This window comes from Haliotis asinina, chromosome 11 (assembly GCF_037392515.1).
Source record: "Haliotis asinina isolate JCU_RB_2024 chromosome 11, JCU_Hal_asi_v2, whole genome shotgun sequence".
Lineage (NCBI taxonomy): Eukaryota > Metazoa > Mollusca > Gastropoda > Lepetellida > Haliotidae > Haliotis > Haliotis asinina.
Window position 1 is genome coordinate 27,220,660 of NC_090290.1, and position 18,724 is coordinate 27,239,383.

At 36.5% G+C, this 18,724-nt stretch overlaps 1 protein-coding gene across 1 annotated transcript in view; it reads left to right on the forward strand.

Moving 5' to 3' along the window:
* Positions 1 to 18,724, forward strand: part of LOC137256621 (autophagy-related protein 9A-like) — a 335,545-nt gene that overhangs the window by 25,928 nt on the left and 290,893 nt on the right. The window contains exon 2 of the mRNA XM_067794505.1: positions 13,076 to 13,229. Coding sequence (XP_067650606.1) covers positions 13,106 to 13,229 — 124 coding nt within the window. The 5' untranslated portion in view covers positions 13,076 to 13,105. The remainder of the gene's footprint in view (positions 1 to 13,075; positions 13,230 to 18,724) is intronic.

An 18,724-nucleotide genomic window follows, 5' to 3' on the forward strand; every position in this document is an offset into this window, starting at 1 on the left:
AGTTTTATTGGTATGAAGTTCATACATGAGGCATTACAAGAAAAACTGTTGGAAACTTTTTTCTAACAGATATATAAACGATGGCATACGATGTAACACTCGGTGATCTAGGAAATATAGACGATTACAATTTACCTGGTGAGGAAGACACCCCATACATTTTATACTTTAAAGATAGAGTATACAAATGAATGCCACTAGCAGATTTTACAGAGCTTGAATGGGTAATTAAAACAACATTAACCAACCCTTACATCATTTTGATTAAAATGGCTTCGTTTACAAAATTATTAACAACAGCATCTTTTTGCATCCTTTATTCCCTTTGAAGATAGACCGATACAAGTGTTACGAATACCGGGTCATAATGGCAACATATCAGCACCAGTCACCTTTGTAACTAGGTTAGACATTAAATTATACAATTACCAACCACATTATTTTTTAGATAAAGATTATGGTATAAAACCTGACACAACATTAATTATAGATGTATATCTCACTAAGAGTAACACCAATACAAAAGAATTTTTATTTGGTTGTTTAATATCTTGGGGAAAAAAGACATGAGAATAAAACTTGCCGAATCATAATAAGAAAAGGCTATCCACCATCAACAAGCCTCCATGGTGTTAACGTTGAATGTTTCCGATCTTTTAATTTAAAACATATATACATATCTGATAAAGTAAACCTTATAGGCTCAAAATATATCAATCCAAAATTAAATGACATATAATTAAAAACTAATTTATAAACAAATTATAGACAAACAGAATGGGGCTGTATCCGGCCATAGATAAAGAAGGAAACATTAAAGGAAGTGCAGACGGATTTCGACTGAAACAGATATGTGAAATATAACATCAATTTGAACAAGAGCGCGATACTTGGGCATCAATACATAAAAAGTAAAAATAGAGTCTTAAACTACATAGATGGCGCTGACACCACCCTACAGTAGGAGTTGGGTTGTTGACAACAATCGTACTGCGCCGATGGTGTTAGGACTTGGAATTAGTGGCTGTAGTGATGGGAACAGTTGGGTCGGTGTATCCCACAAATTGAATTGTAAAGCAAAGAAATTAGAATACTTGCTGTATCAAAGTTAAACACGATAGAAGATCGCATTTCCACCGCGCTCAATGATAACAAAATCTCAGAAGAGGAGTTTCGTTTCATCATAGGCGAACTAGAAAAAATTAACAAAATGAAAAATGAGATTAGATCAAAGGTTCACAAAACTGCTATAAGCGAGGATGAGAAAAAAAAGTACATAAAAACAAGGGATACAACAAGCTCAACAGGCATATATCACGAAAACCAACAGCGTAATAGAAGATACACATTAAACTGCTTCGCTGAAATCAATATAGTGAGGGAGGCCCCACACCCCCTAGCCAGCTGCAAGTCCCTGCAGACAGCCGACTGCAAGCCACCACCTGCTTATTCACCCTATTAGAGATTTGTTCACACCTATGTATAATAATGGATTTGGAATTGTGGCGAGCTGAACTCATATCTCTGACTGATGTTGAGCCTCTGATTGTTAAGAAAATCAAACAATTAAGGTATACTGCCTATCTATTAACTGTGTTGCTATTGAAGAAGATATCTTCAGGGAGGATTTCCTGCTTGATTTCATTGAAGATAAGTTACATATATTTGTTAGAGTCTTCCTAAACGAAGTTAGAAGAAAATATAGCACTAATCCCTTGATTTATAAAGTTGTTCTGTATGAATACCCAGATGCGAAAAAGAAGTCAAGATCACGTTATTAATATTATATAACTTATTTTGTTGGGAGTGGTCCATAAGCCCACAGTGGGGGCAGATGCAACAGTGAATACTTTATCGATCGCACACACTGCTGTGACCCTGCCAGACAACATCGATCGTGCTTTACACAGAGTCTCGTTGCCATACAGCTATCACGTGATCGCGGTGTTGATAACTCAGGAAAGACCTGTTAAACTGAGATTATAGCTCTCAGTCCTGGGTTCTGGTCCTTGAGGTGCGGGCTTATTGTGTTCAGTTGCGCAGCTGTTCATTGTGAGTTCGTATCCCGCCGTTGCCTCAGTTTGACTCCCTCGCACAAATTTCGTGGGCAAGGGGATCACGATAATATCAGTTGAGTCTCTGAAAAGGGCCTCTCTGAGGGGGGCATTCTCACAGAGAGAGGGCACCGACACAGTTTCCCTTGGGAGAACGTGCAACCACCATCTTTCTTAATTCTCCCTTGGGGGAGTGTGCCTACAAACGGACCCTTTTACTCATTTTTTATTCTTTCTAATCTTTCTATTTCAGCTGGCATTTAGACAGTAAAGGTAATAGCCCGGCTCACTGTGTCCACTGTGAGCTTGTGTGAATGGGAGATGGGTTGTGTCCAAAACCCCATTAATTATACTACTTGTATAAAAAAAATCATGTCATGTGGCTCAACCTTGGCTCCATACAGATTTTAGATAGTGCAACCTGAACTGCAAAATGTATCTCCTATTTATAGCCATACTTTTTACGTTCTTGCACACTATGTTCATATTTTACTGTTAAAACAGACTTCATCTGGGAAACAGACTGTGATTTAAATACAGACTCATTTTTTTTACATGAAGTAATATGAAATTATCATACCAGACCTGGAATAATTTTGTTGTAGTGATGTTTTGAATATGGAATATCAAAACTACAAGTGACAAATAAATAGTTGTTGAGAAGGAGGTGCAACCTGTGTTAGTCTGCGGCATCAAGGTAATCATGTGAGGTGGCACCAGGGACAAGTAGATTTCTTTTTCCTAATACTGAGCTCTACAGTGAGTGGTTTTTGTTGTCCAGTTTGGAGCTATTTCATTAAGATTTCAATTTGGATTTTTTTTCATTGCCTTATGTACGAGGGGATGTCATTAAGTTTTGAGCCTTGCATAGAAAAACACAAAATATTGGTATGAACCACATATATTTTTCAACATATTCTTTCTGCCAGGCACTGATGCCATCTCTGTAGAAGGGGCCATTTTGGTCCTCAACCCAAGCCTAAGTAGCAGCAATAAGCTCATTATCATCCTGAAATTTATGACCACGCAAGTGTTTCTTGAGATTTGGGAACAGTTGGTAATCACTTGGTGCCAGGTCTGGAGAGTAGGGGGGATGCGGCAAAATTTGGTACCCGCATTCCTGGACAGCAGCGGCTGCAACGCGAGAGGTGTGTACTGGAGCATTGTCTTGATGTAGAAGAATACCACGTCTGATCTTGCCCCGGCACTTCTCCTTGATTGACTGTCGAACTTGCCTCAACAAGTTAGCGTAATATTCCCCATTCATTGTTCTTCCTTTTGGTAAGTAATCTATGTGGATGACGCCTGTGTGTACCTTCTACACTGATCTGGACTTTTTGGTCCTGGGAGAAGTGGCATGTTTCCATTCCATGGATTCTTGTTTGCTCTCAGGATCGTAGTGGTGGATTCAGGTTTTATCACAGTTTGCTAGCCTCAAGTGAAAATCTTCTGGATTCTTGTTGTATCAGGATAGCATGGAGTTGCTTATGGTGACCCTCGTTTGCTTCATTTCATCTGTAAGCATTCTTGGCACCCATCTTGCGCACACCTTAGACATGATGAGATGTTCATGAAGAATTGTCTCGATGGATCCGTGTGAAATGCCTGTGGTCTCCTCTAACTTGTGGAGTGTGATTTGACGATTTTCCAGCACTAGTCTATGCACTCTGTCAATGTTTTCCTGACTAGTGCTTGTTGTTGGGAGACCTGGACGGGGGTCATCTTCAAGACTCTCTCTACCATGCTTAAATTCATTGACCGATCGTTTGATGGTAGCAGATCAAGGGGAAGACTTCCCATAAACTGCTGAAAGCCTTTCTTCAATGTTCTTCGCCGAGTTTCCTTAAGAACTAAAAACTTAATTACTGCTCTATACTCAATTTTATTCATTTTCACTGCCGTGAGGGGGGTCTCTTTCTGTAAATATGAGCTGTTCAATAACTTCTGAGAGTAGGATACCAAAATTTATATATCACATCAGCTACACCCCAAGGTTCAATGTCGTACCATAGGCTGTGACACCTGGGTATGAAAAATGCTGAAGACTCAAAACTTATTGACATCCCCTCATATATGGCAAAGATATATATCAAATGCTTCCAGATCTTAAACGAAAGCCTGCTCAGTCCATGGCATTTTGTTATTCAAAGAAGACTGTTCTTGATATTTCTTGTTTCATGATGGTTTAGGCTATTGAACATTAAATAATTGGAGCATATCATCATCAGACACTTCAGCGAACAGAAACAAGCCTTGAAAGTTCAACAGACTCATTTCATACTGTGACATTGCTCCTAAACCCAGGAAAAAACAATAAGGTGGAATAATTTCTATTTACAGAATATGAGGCCAGTTTACTTTCACCAAAGACAATATTATAACTTATTACATGTACAGTCATGCCTCGCAACAACGCGCCTTGCGATACCGCAAATTCGGTTAAACCACGGGGTAATCGGTGGCTCCCATAAAAATGTTGTACTGCGATCACACCCCTTCACAAAATTGAAAATAGCTCATCAACAAATCTGCTGCTGCGCTCTTATAACTTACGTAAACTAGTGAAATTCAGTGAGGATGGCAACTGACAGTGTTTATCGTACATATCCATTGTGTTTCACATGCTTAAAACATGCAGGGTTTTCTCAATAATAATCGCATCAACATCGTAGCAGTAACTTATGAAAGATAAGACATGCTGAGTTACGAGTACTTACAATGTTTGCTGTGATGCAACACACTACGCTTTAGCGCGGTAAGAGACAGTCATCTCAGGATGTATGGTATCAGAAACCACATTTTATTTGATTAAATTCAATCCCAGTTTTATTTATTAAAACTTGACAGAAACAACAGAAACACTGTGAGAGCATTACCTCATTCCATACGCGTACAACTTCCGCTTACCTCATTCGTGAGGGTCCGTTTTTCGCACCTACCCCGATAGCACCAATTTCATTTTATTGTTAGCAGTCACCAACGGATTACAGTCTCATAATCCATGGACTCCGAGACCAGCGTTATTGACTCATTGAAGTCAGTTTCAACAATAAAATGGGCAAAATTTTGTATTTTCACAATCAAAGTTACCAGTCGCGGGAAGTCAGCAGTGACTTGTCAAACTGTCTCCTACGTAAATTGTATCAAGACAGGTAACGGCCTGTGTTCATTGTTATGTTAAATATGTCTGCAGAAAACTCGCATTATATACTAGCCAGAAAGCAGCAATGTAAAATAATCTGTTACAATAACAGCTTAATATGTAAAATATTCTGTATATGGTTTCTTTTTTTATCAAATGATAACATTTTCTGATAAATATAATGTTACTGCAACAACATAAATGACATTAGTCATGAGTGATTCAAAATAATTCACCAATCAAAGAGGTACTGTTGAAAACAAAAATAGCTCATCACCCATTTGTATTTGATGTACGTTTTGGCACGATACTATAAAGAAATAAAATACACAAAATAATATGAAACATCTATCCATATATTTTATGGCATACATGTAGTTCTATTAAAGAATTGTGTAAAATTGTCGGTTTTCCTACATCATTAATTAAAATTTGCTTATTTACACATTGCTAATGCATCAACAGATCCTGAGTGTCTTTGCCCATGACTATTTGGGAGAGAAAAATAATTGTCATACTATTAATATCAATTAACATATGAAAATATATGAAAAGATTTAAGTTGTAACCAGTTATGAAACATAAAGCATTGACAAATCTATCATAAGTATTCAGCAAGAACGTTAATTTATTACGTAAAATTATGAATGTAATTCAACTTGTTCTGAAGTAAGACATGTAATTTTTGCAGTCATGTAATATGAACGCAATATTTATCAAATCATCCCCGATTTCATGTGAAACTATAACAAAAAATATACTTTAATTTATAAAACGTATTGTAAATCACGAAATTTTGCATCATATTTTTGCAAGTGGCGATCAACAGACGTTTTTGCGTCACAATATTTTTGCGATTTGCCTAATTCTCAAATATATAGTTTAGTTTGACAGTTTCAAAGCTTACTTGCAACTGAAAGTTTTATCTGAAGTAAATCCAATCACATATTAAAGTTTACCGCTAATCATTCAGTGAAGTACTTCCGCATGTATGCAGTCAGTGATGTTTTCCTAAAAACAACACTTGCTGCATAGGCAAGATAAGCTTAGAACAGTTCAAAGGAATTAAATTAAATGGAGTGACTCTAATAAATTGACACTGATGAAGGACCAGTTTAGTCAGCGAAGCTGTTGATCTCCAGATAAGTGTCATGAAACCTATCCACGCCCGCTGGATGGTCTCGGCTTTTCAAACAGTCTCTAAGAAATGTGTTGCGTGGTTGGCGACTGTCTGGACTGTCAGACGTAATGACTGAGTAACTTTTGTTCAGTAGCAGTTGCTACTACACTACATCATCACAAAAAGAAAAGCGTGAATGTTATTTTGTAACACAAATGCCATGCCCATATCCGTGCACCTGTTGTTGAGAATGATGATGGTAAAAGTGTTTGTGTCAGACCTTGTGAAAAAAAAGAATGAGCTAGGATCAACATGCATCACAATTATATCTTTGCTGTCTTTACATTCAGATGACAATAAAGTAATGTGCCTAATATGAAGAAAAATTCAAATTAAAGATCCTGAAAAACCTGCAGTGTTGATCGACTACTGTTTCCAGGTCATGGGAGCATACAAGGTCAAACTGGTTCAGCTTATATAATTAATTATATAGTAAAAAATACACCGAGAAATTGCTATGAGCTCTTATTAATCATTTCAAACAGTTATTTGTGCTAAATTTGGGTTTGCCAGACGAGTTAATATTCAATAACGAATGGTTTTCATCAGGCAATCCCTGTCTGTGACATCACATCCGGTGACCTTTGCACTTACTAGAAAACAAGTTGGATTTCACGATCTTAATTTTCGTCTGTCTCTCGTCATACTAAACGGAAAGTTATAAATGAAACACTTGTAGAATGAGAAAATCTCCCTCTTTCGCCATGTCTTACTCAGAAGAGTTCTGTATACTTTCGTCAGACCATTATAGCTATATTTTATGTAGGAGTTGAACGAGGCGCGCCATGTTTGTTTTTCGTACGTGTAACACAATCTGACACCGGCTTTTTGCGGGTTTGTGCAAAAATTGATGAACCATAACACTTGACATTAGCACTCATGAATGTTTATAAATCATGTAATATTATTCTGCTATTTACATTACATGACAAAATACGTAAATAAACGTAATAGTGCCATTTCAGTAAGACCTGTTGTGACATCGAAAATGTGATTTGTGTATAACGAATGGTTTCGATTATTTTTTTTCGGAATTAATTTATAATTTGTCATCGCGTGGATATTTACCGATACAAGTGTATGAAAATAAAGTCAGATACTTATGAAATATCAGTAATAAGAATATCGAAATCGGTTTGCGCTAATTGGACAAATTATTCGGTTCCTAATATAAACACATCCAGCTGTCAAGTGACTAATTCAGGTAAATTCAGGAAAATTTACATCATTTATGCTTGTCTTGTAATCAACCTCTATACGTTTGAAATTATCTGGATATTTTTTATGATAATGTTTATTTTTCTGTCTAGTATTAATGAGCCGAATATTTTTCAGTTGTTCCTTATTTAGTGACACCGACTGTTTGAAATCACCCACCCTCTTATCAACGCCTAATGCTGAAGTTAATTCAGCAGGCTAATGGTTAATGGTGATGAGGTGGTAGTGAGCTTGAATGTTCAAGAATCTGTGACTGCATATATAAGGCTGGTTGTTTTGTTGATGGGACACACTCACAGATTTACACTCAGCGTTAAACTGGAGTTGTGTCATCATACAGCCTACCTACATCTGTCTGCCTCTTCATGGACATTCAACCTACGTTCAAGACTGCTTGCTACCTAACATATAATATAACCGTTTCACTGAAAACCAAGACTTTTTTATGTTGAGTTGATATTATTTTTGTGACCCATTACTTTAGATTTGACTCAGTAGCATTGTACTAGAAACCTCTATTGTGAATCATTGTATCTTGCCCTTTAATGGTCAATACACACATTTAATATTTTAAAACTTGTCAGTGTTATATTTGCCTGGTTCATAGGGGATTTCTTATACCTTATGTTATGGCATGTTGTTAACTGTAACACAGGCAAGAAAGTAAAAGTCAGACAAAGGTGGTCCTCTTCATTATTTGAAAAATGGTTTTATGGAGGAAATGTCATACTGCTTGACAAGTGTTAGATTCTATTCAATTCATTTCAATATTTATTCCGACAAACCACTAATAGTGGTACAGGAACAGTGCAAATAAAGTCATCATATAAATGATAAATTGTTATGATCACTTGGAAACAATTAATATATGAGTGTGTTATCCTTTTATGGTGTTGTTGATAGTTCTTATAAATGTTGAAAAATTCTTAACAAGTGAATAATCATCTATGGTAAACGGTAGTTCCATTTTTGCGACAGTCAGACATTTGCTGTAATAAGTAGGGATATAGTGGGATCTTATGCTGTCAAAAAACGAACATTTAAATAGTGAAATTCAGCGGCTATTGCCAGTGAGTTACAAAGATAACAGGGTTTTTTTTCTAGGTGTATTTTTCCAGTGGTCAGTCTCTGTTGGTAAGAAGGTATTTTTCAAACAATGGCAGATCTTTGAACAATTTATAATAATTACCCCATGAACTTACATGTATATCTTCCCTCCATTTCTGTATAAAATGATCTTTAAGAGTTGTTTCAACCATTGAGGCGAGCCACTGTTTACAAACACAACAGGGGTTATCAAATACATAATATAGGCCACCACTGCTTAAAATATGTTTTTATGTGAGATATCCGTATGTTATTGTTACAGAGATTAAGATAGTTGTCTAATTTGAAGAGTTGAAATACATGCGATGACAAGCTATACGTGGAAGATGTGGTTTCTAGATTATTCCAAAATGTGATAATCCTTTAGTGATTGTGAAGGTTGATGCCAAGGTACGTATAAGTATTTACAATTTCAGTTGGTTTAGAGTCAAATTGAAAGATAGTTTGGATTTATTACACCATCTACTAATATAATTATCTTAGTTTTTGATATGTTTACATGTATCACAATATGTTTTGAATACATCAAGGGAATTCTGGAGTTACTGGGTTTCGCCAAGAAGTACCTCATCGTCCGTATACAACAAAATAATAATAAATTTGATACACACGTACCCAAAATCTTCATGCACAGAACTGACATCGACACCCTTACACCCTTTGCTCTCAAGAAAAACATCCAATTTACTGAGATCAATCGAAAATAATAATAGTGAGAGATTTTCCCCCTGTCGGACACCAGAATAAGTAAAGAAGTTTGAAATTTGGTTGTCAAACATAACACAGGATTTTATATTATTATACATACTTTGAATTAACTTGAAGAATTTACCATCTGTGTTGTATGGTAACATTTTGTGCCAGAGACCTACTCTAAACACGCTATCGAATGCCTCTGTAAAATCAATAAAAGCACAAAAAAACTTTCATTTACAGGTTTTGAAATTCTGGTTTAACATATTTAAAATGAATATATTATCAATGTTTTCTTGGAAGCCAGCCTGTGATGGACTAAGAATGTTGTTTAATTCTAGGTAACTGTGTAATCTGGAGTTTGAAAGAGAAATGAATAACTTTCCTAAACATTTAAGAATTGTGATGGGATGGTAAGAGTTGGGTCAGCAAAATCACCTTTTTTCTTACATATTGGTCGAATCACCCCTGTCAGCCATGAGTCAGGGATAACACCAGATGAAAAAATCAGATTGAAAAATGAGTCGCCAAGGATATCAAATGAATCAATCAGATAGTCATTTTCAATCAAATTCAGCCCTGAAGATATTTTACGTTTCAAGCGCAAAATAGCCGAACATATTTCCTCTGAAGTAATGTCTATATTAAGCATGGAGTTGTCATATGAGCGCGGGTTAAGATCATCCTTTGCATCATCATTGCCACCAACATATGAGTCGTTTAAAGATTTGAAAAAATAATGAAATATTTCTAGTTTTGGTGGTAAAGAATTGTCATCATTTACTTGAGAATTGAGAATTTTCCAAAACCCTTTCGGCAAATTCTGAAATTTGTTATGTAGTACAGTGCTAGTTTCATATTTATGTGGTCTAATATGTTTGTTCATACATTTTTTATACAGCTTGCCATGATGCTGGTACATCACATAATTTACATGATTAAGATTTTTTTTGTACGAGCGTTTTGATTTACGATAAAGTTGTCAATTTCCCTACATTCTTTACTAAACCAGGGCTTGTTTGTTTTAACGTGTTTACGCTTTTTACTGGGAGCTGTTGTACATTTGATACTGATATTATGTGCAGCATCAACTAGCACGAGCGTTACGTCCTCAGCCAACCTGCTGACTTCAGTATTAACGTCAACACTGTCATGACAAATTGCATCACTTGTCCTTCAGTTTGTTGATAACTTCAACATCGATGTTATTGCGGAATACCCTTGCTCTTTCTATCTCGTATTGCCTTGGTCCCTTTTCAATATCAGTTTCAGTAGATTCTAGGGTTTTGCAGAGATGAGTCATCTTCAGTTTTAACTCAACTTGACAGAGAGAAAGTAACAGGGCAGTGTACATCTGATAACAAGGGGGAGAAATCAAGAACATCAAAGTTATTAGTCAGAGACAAACATGGAGCAGAAACAATGATGTAATCATTTAATCTCTTATTATTACAGGTGTTTCTTCCAATATTAGAAGCATTGCCCATGTATGTGCCCATTACATATATATAAATTAACGCTTCTACACAGAGCGATCAGCTGTTTACCATAATTATTCATTTTACCTATGTCCATACTATGCCTATGTTTTGGTTCACCATTGTTTAGCAGTACTTTGTCTGGATCAAGATGCTTTCTCTATTTCATCACAATCAAGACCAAATTCCTTCCAGACAAAGTTATCAATAACAATATAATCATTCATAGTTGAAGTCATCGCATTAAAAGCAACGGTTAACATTGCATAACATGACATAATCTGTGCCTGTAAAACAAACTATTCAGCCTGATAAAACATGTCATCAGAAGCATATTTCTATCCTTTGGAGGGGGGGGGGGGTGTGAAGTACACTACACCAGCTTCTATATCCTGTGCAATCTTGAGCAGGCTTCAGAAGATTTTGAACCAGAGACTATACTCGTTATCGTGATGTAATAATGTAATATATTGTACAAGGCTATTTCTCACTGCGAGTGCAATGCCACCAGAATGCCTCATTGCTTTAGAGTGATGTTGCAGAAATATTTCATATCCATCCAGCTTTAAGTCATCAAGTGAGTTAGTCTTTGTTGCCTGAAAACATAAGATGTCATTATTTTCAAATAAACTTATAAACTTCGGATACTCGAGTTGCATCCGTAAGCCACAATTCAGACAACTAAATGGACACCTTCCTGATATAAGTTAGTCTAAATTAGTAGATGGACCACGACATGATAAATGACCCCAATTTGCATATATGGGTACGCCCCATCATGAAACGAGGGAAACAGGTTGTCATCTAAGTATTGAAAAGTTCAATTTCCTTGTGCAAATCGGGTTTTGATTGTTTAAGTCATACTACTGGACATGTCTTAAACAGAGGTGGCACTGAGTTCACATCACATTCAGCATGTATTTCATGTGCTTAGTCCCCAGTCTATTTCATGTACCTGTAGCAACCAAGTGTATTTGTCTACATTCCCTGCCCACAAATGCATTTACTGCGCATGCTCATCTAACATGTGTCAAGCAGTAGATACTGTATCCTATAATAAGTAATGAGGAATTTTGTTCACTCCTAAATTAGTTTGTACTAAAGCTAAATCTTGTCTGGTGTCACAAGCAAATTAGACTTTATTCTCTGTTAAAAACTTTGAAAGGAAACTTGGTAATATTAATTGTGAAGATCTTTTTAAGATATTGAATAGTATGATAACACCCATTCTTTGTTATGGTTCTGGAATTTGGGGCACATCTTATTGCAGTACAATTTAACTTGTTCATATCAAGTTTTGTAAATATGTGTTAAAAGTTGGAAAGTCAACATGATTATAGATTTTACAGTGTTGTTTTATGTTACCATTGTTAGGCAGTGTAGATTGCACTACTCGGGCATCTAGAATCCAAAATATTCTTTTCCAATTTGGTTTGGGTTTTGCTTGGATATGTCAGAAGATTGGTTATCTAAAAGTCTTTATGAAACTACAAGTGGATTTAAAAGCAAAGATTATCTGACAATGTATTCAAGTCATGGCAATCATCTTTACAAGATAATAGTAAGTGTACTTATTATAAACATTTTAAATCTCTTTTAACTGTCGAAAAAAATTGTTATGTATTTGGCTTCCTCGATCTTTAAAAGATATTGAAAAAATATAGATTCAGTTGTTGGAATTTTAGACTTGCTGCGGAAAGGACCAGATACTCTGATATTAGCTATAATGAAAGGTGCTGTCTATATTGTACATCTAATGGAATTTATTAATTGAAGATGAATGGCGTGCATTTTATATTATTTTATTTTATGTGTGTGATGCATACTCTAATATCAGGAATAAATATATTAAGAAACATTATTTAACTTCCACACAATTATAAATATTATATCTGTTCTACATAACGAACATATGGATGTGATGAAAAATGTATGTTTATTCTTATACCTTGTAAACAAGAGCCGCAAACTGTAAATAATGTAAAATGCACTGATGTGTTACATATTATTATGATTTTATTCTGAACCAGAGGCCTGTTACTGAATACAATATCTGTCTGACTCTGTCTGTTTGTCTCTCTGTAAATACTACTGGTGTAAGTGTTACATTTGTCTGAACCTGATCAGTGCCTTCGATCTTAAACACTTTAAGTCGATTCATGTTTGTCTCTTACCTATTTGAAATCTGTACATTTTATTGCAGTATAACATCAAGGAATATTTGCCGTAGAAAATGGCAGAGTACCATACAGCATACCAGGCTCTAACCTCCTTTGATGAAGAGGATACTGATGATAATGACCTTCCAATAAATGACCACGATGTTATGATACATGTGGCTCCAGAGAGTAGCAAAGGTTTGTAAGAGTATTTATTTTTCATGATTACTTTCATGATTACTTTACCATATATTTTTATGTTACTTTCCTAAAGAAGAAATAATAACTCATATTTATGATTGTTTCATGGTGCAAATGCTTCATATTTCTCAGCCAAACCCCATGTGGTCCTATGGAAATACTGTTGAACCCAAGTAATAGCTTTGTCAGCTTCCTTGTGGGAAAGGAACACAATATTTAACTGTTTAAATTAGTGTTTTACTACATAACTGGACTCCCAAAATTGTTGCCAAACAGAAGGTTATTTGAAGTCAGGTTTACGTAGGGGTAGCCTAGTGGTTAAAGTGTTGGCTCTTCAAGCTGAAGACCTGAGCTTGATTCCCAACATGGGAGCCCGTTTCTGGTGTCCCTCGCCATGATATTGCTGGAGTATTGGTATAAGCGACGCAAAACCTCACATACTCACTCACTCACTCACCCACCCACTTGATATTAACTCTTGTTAACGCGACATCTCATGTTCTGTTGTACCCAATGTCATCAAATTTGGTGACATCATACATTGGGAGACTGCACAGGCACCAGTTTATTTTGAAGACTTTAACCTTATTTTCAAGGTCACCACAATTCTTGACTGCTTTTCAAGCTCTTTGTAGTGGGACATGTCATGAACTGTTTTACTCAATGTCTTCAAATTTAGTTACAGCTTGGAGGATTACACCAGGTGATTTTGGTGACCTTAACCTTATTATTCAAGGTCACCAAGACTCTCTGAACACCTTTCAAACTCTTGTAAACTCTTGTTCAGATATCTCGTGAACTGTTGTCCCCAGGTGTTCAAATTTGGTGACAGCCTACACGAAGGATTACACAGATACCTGTTGAATTTGGTGACCTTGATCTGATTTTCAAGGTCACGCCTTCATTTAGGCCACTTTTCAAGTTTTTGTTCAACTGATGTCTCATGCACTGTTCTACCCCAAAACTTCAAATTTGGTGGGTGCGAGGTTGTTTATTTCGGCATGAAATAAGATTAGTAAGATTATTAAGCATCACCCTGTAACATTAAACACAATAGTATACAGTATATCACACATAATTCATACAGGAATATATTATTCCTTACAAAGGTAAATGCATAGCGATAATTACCAGGAATACATTAGAAACATTACTTATTGCACATGTAGAATACTTGAATTATATATTACCTCATTATGCATAATGTAGTGATAATGACATATGCATGATTGTTCATTCATTTCATGATAATACTGTATGCAATGGGGATATAAAATAAGCATATACAGTGCAGCCTCTTTAGTCTGGACACCGATAATCCGGATGTCTCGTCTCCTGGACGATTTTAGCTTGTTACCAATTAATGCCTATGTAATTTGCCTTGATAATCCGGAAATTTGGTTTCCGGAACCGGACGCTAAATAGCTGTAACCAATCAGTAAAACAAAGAGTAAATTGCTTCACTGTCTGGACACAAACACATGTTCACAAACCATGACAGCGCCTCCCGGGCGAGGTTAACTGCCCTCAGTCATTGGGAACAATAAACATTGAGTTGACATGATGAACTGTTGTTAACTGTTGAAAAATGTCAATTAACGGTTGTTGTTTTAATTAGACATTAAAAGTTCCTGACTGAAGATGCTGTACATTCACAGTTTGTTTGACAGCTATCAGCAAACATGGCGAGTCAACCTACCAAGAGAAAACGAAACGAGATAACAGCATTTGAAAAGAGAGAGATTGCAAGGTATAAAGAAGAACACCCTAAAGCAAGTTTAGATTTCCTAAGTAAACACTTTGGTGAAATATTTGGACACTCAGTGGGGAGATGTACAATCAGTGACATCTTGAAGAGCAAGGAGAAATGGCTTACCATTCCTGAAGACTCTACAGTCCTGTCTCGAGCAAGAAACGCCAAACATCAGAAAATGAAGTAGGTGCCCTTTTTATGGATGAATGAAATGACCAGTAAGAATGCAGCTGTTAATGACGAGATGTTAATTTTACATGCGAAAGACTTCGGTGACAAGTTGTCAATTAAGGATTTCACATACTGTCATGGATGGCTGACCAGATTCAAATCTCTACACTCGATATCGAAGCAAGTGCCCCAGGGAGAAGCAGGAAGCGCCGACAAGACTGCAGTCATTGCAGGGAGAGAGGAACTGAAGAAAGTTTTGAGCGAGTATGATGCCGAAACAATTTTCAACATAGATGAAATGGGACTTTTTTACAGATTAGGACCAAATTACACCTTAAAGCCCAAATTACACCTAAAGCCACGTCTGGCGTGAAACGTTCAAAGGACAGAATAACTGTGGCATTGTGTGCGAATGCAAGTGGAACTGTGAAAGTTAAGCCATTTGTGATCGGTAAAGCAAGGAGATGATGTTTAGGATGTGATTTTAACCCAGAAGTCCATGTGAGATACCGACATAACTCAAAGGCACGGTTGACCAGGGACCTCTTTTGTGATTGGCTGAAGTATTTTGACAGGCAGATGCGGTCACCTGGACTTAAAGCGATTGTGCTACTAGACAATGCTGCATGTGCTTTGCTCACCTTACAAAATGTGAAGATACATTTCTTGCCACCAAATACCACATCTCACATTCAACCAATGGATGCAGGAATAATTCGCTCATTCAAGGCATACTGCAAGAGATCGCTTGTCAGTCATTACATCACCTGTGCTGAGGAAGGACTTGATGAGATACTGACTCTGAGACAGGCACTTCACTTTGTGAAAACCAGTTGGGATGAAGTCAGTGCGTAAACAATTAGGAACTGCTACAGGCATGTGGACATAATATCTCATGATGGTGATTCAGATTTTTTTAATGAAGATGACATTGCATTGTCAGAACTGAGACTCATCCTGAACGAATTTCCTTCATCGGATGTTGTGAGTGCAGAAGAATATGTTGCCGAAGAAGACAGTGAAACAACATGTGAGCCACTCAAGGACAGTGAAATCATTGACATAGTTCAACCAAATGACGATTGTCAGGAAGAAGAGGAGGAAAGTGATCCAGCCCCTGTGCCACCAAGTTCAGCAGAGGGAACAAAATATCTAGAAAGTCTGGTGAGCTATTTCGAGGCAGTCGGAGATGAGATGTAACTCGGGAAAATCATTGATGTCATGCATTCAATGCAGGAGGTAAATCAAACACAAACAACCGTTAAATACTTTTGGTATGACTGTGACATTCTACAATGTACTTGGAAAATCAACCACGGAAGACTTTGCAATGTCTTTAATTTATTTATGGTTATGCATGCTATGGATGATTTTATAAGCTTTACATACATTAAATGATGGATCATTTTATAAGCTTTACATACATTAAATGCTTATTTGTTTTATCCAGAGTCGTGCCTTTTTATCCCCCCGGCATGTAATGCGGGGGGATATAGTCGATGCCTCGTCAGTCCGTCTGTCCGTAATCATTTTGTTTCCGGAGCATAACTCAGAAACCGTTCAATATTTTTTAGACCAAACTTGATAGATATAGTAATCTCAGCCTATGGTTGTGCCTTTTGCTATTAACAGATTTTTGGCATTTATATTTTTTTTGTTTTTCCATGGAACATTTTGGTGTTAGTCTAATGGTGGGGTCGGGTTTGTTTCCAGAGCAGAACTCAAAACCGTTCAATGTTTTTGTGCAAAACTTGGTAGATATATCAGTCAGAAGTTGAAGTTGTGCCTTTTGCTATTTACAGGTTTTTCTGATATATTATTTCTCGGTTTTCATGGAAACGTTTCGGACTTAGTTTCAAAATGGAGGGATGGGCTTCATTTCCGGAGCACAACTCAAAAACCATTCAATATTTTTCTGCAAAACTGGGTCGATATATCAGTCAGAAGCTGAAGTGGCGCCTTTTGCTATTTACAGGTTTTTGTGATTTCAAATTTGTTTAGTTTCCATGGAAACGTTTCTGAGGGATGGGCTTCGTTTCCAAAGCACAGCTCAAAACCCATTCAATATTTTTCTGCTAAACTTGGTAGATATATCAATCAGAACCTATAGTGGTGCCTTTTGCTATGTACAGGATCTTGTGATTTATTATTTTCTCGGTTTCCATGGAAATGTTTTAGACTTAGTCTGAAAAGTGAGAGGTGTGTTTCATTCTGAGAGCAGAACTCAAAAACATCTTAATATCTGTTAGTAAAACATTCTAGATATGTGTGGCAGACCCAAAAGTGGTGCTTTTTGATTTTTAAAGGTTTTTGTGATGTATTTTTTTTCATGGTTTCCATGGAAACGTTTCGGAATTAGTCTCAAAATGGAGGGATGGGCTTCGTTCCCAGAGCACAACTTGAAAACCATTTCATATCATTCAACAGATCGTGGCAGATATATGAGACAGATCTTGAAATTGTGATTTTTTCTGATTACAGATATATGGCATTTGTAATTTTCATTCTCAAAATGGAGGGATGGACTTCGTTTCCGGAGCACAACTATAAACAAAACTTGTCAGATATTTGAGGAAGACCACAAAGTGGTGCCTTTTGCTATTTACAGTGTTTCGGTATTTTTATTTTTCCAGGTTTCCATGGAAACAATTCAGACTTAGTCTCAAAATGGAGTGATAGGTGTTGTTTTCAGAGCACAACTGGAAAACCATTTGATATCTTTCAACTGTTCTTGGCAGATATATGAGACAGATGTTGAAGCGGTGCCTTTTGCTGTTTACAGTGTTTATATTTTTCATGACTTCCATGGAAAGCATTCAAACTTAATCTAAGAAAACACCAAGTAACTGTCAGATGATTTGTCCTTTCAAATATGTGGGGGTCGGGGGATATGTCATCTTCTGATGACTTGTGTTTGTAATAATAAAGGGAAGCAACTCTTGCTGAAACATGGGTCTTGATTCAGTAGTCTGGATTATTCGCAATCTGGACGAATTTGCTGAAAAACACAACCGTCCAGATTAACGAGGCTTCACTGTGCACATACCCTGTTGGTGGTACAAGGATGCACGGCACCTGTATTATGAACAGGGACTTATCTGTTATAAATATTATTAAATGATAAGTAATATACAATGTAATGTGGAGTAGAGCTAGGGATACATTCAGGAACATAAAACGACTTCCACACATGGATAATTACTCTTATATTTATCATAGTTAAAAAGGCAGCAGCTTATATCAAAACACATTCTCTCATCTCACATATAAAGTGAAAGGATAGTAAACATAAGAATATATTAGTGGTACTTATTTATGATTGTAGCCGAAGATTGGAAACCTAACATAGTTACATATAGCACACTTACATGCTATACAATGTAATACTTATGTAAATGGTAGTAAATAGACATACTGTTATTATGAAGATACTGCTAGGATTTTTTATCCTAATGTGCAAAATGGCCCATGGTCCCTGCCTTTTCCAATCCCTGGGGTATCTAATTTGGAGTTATAGATATGCTGGGCATACCAATAAGAATTCATTTTCCACATAATTATTTCCATG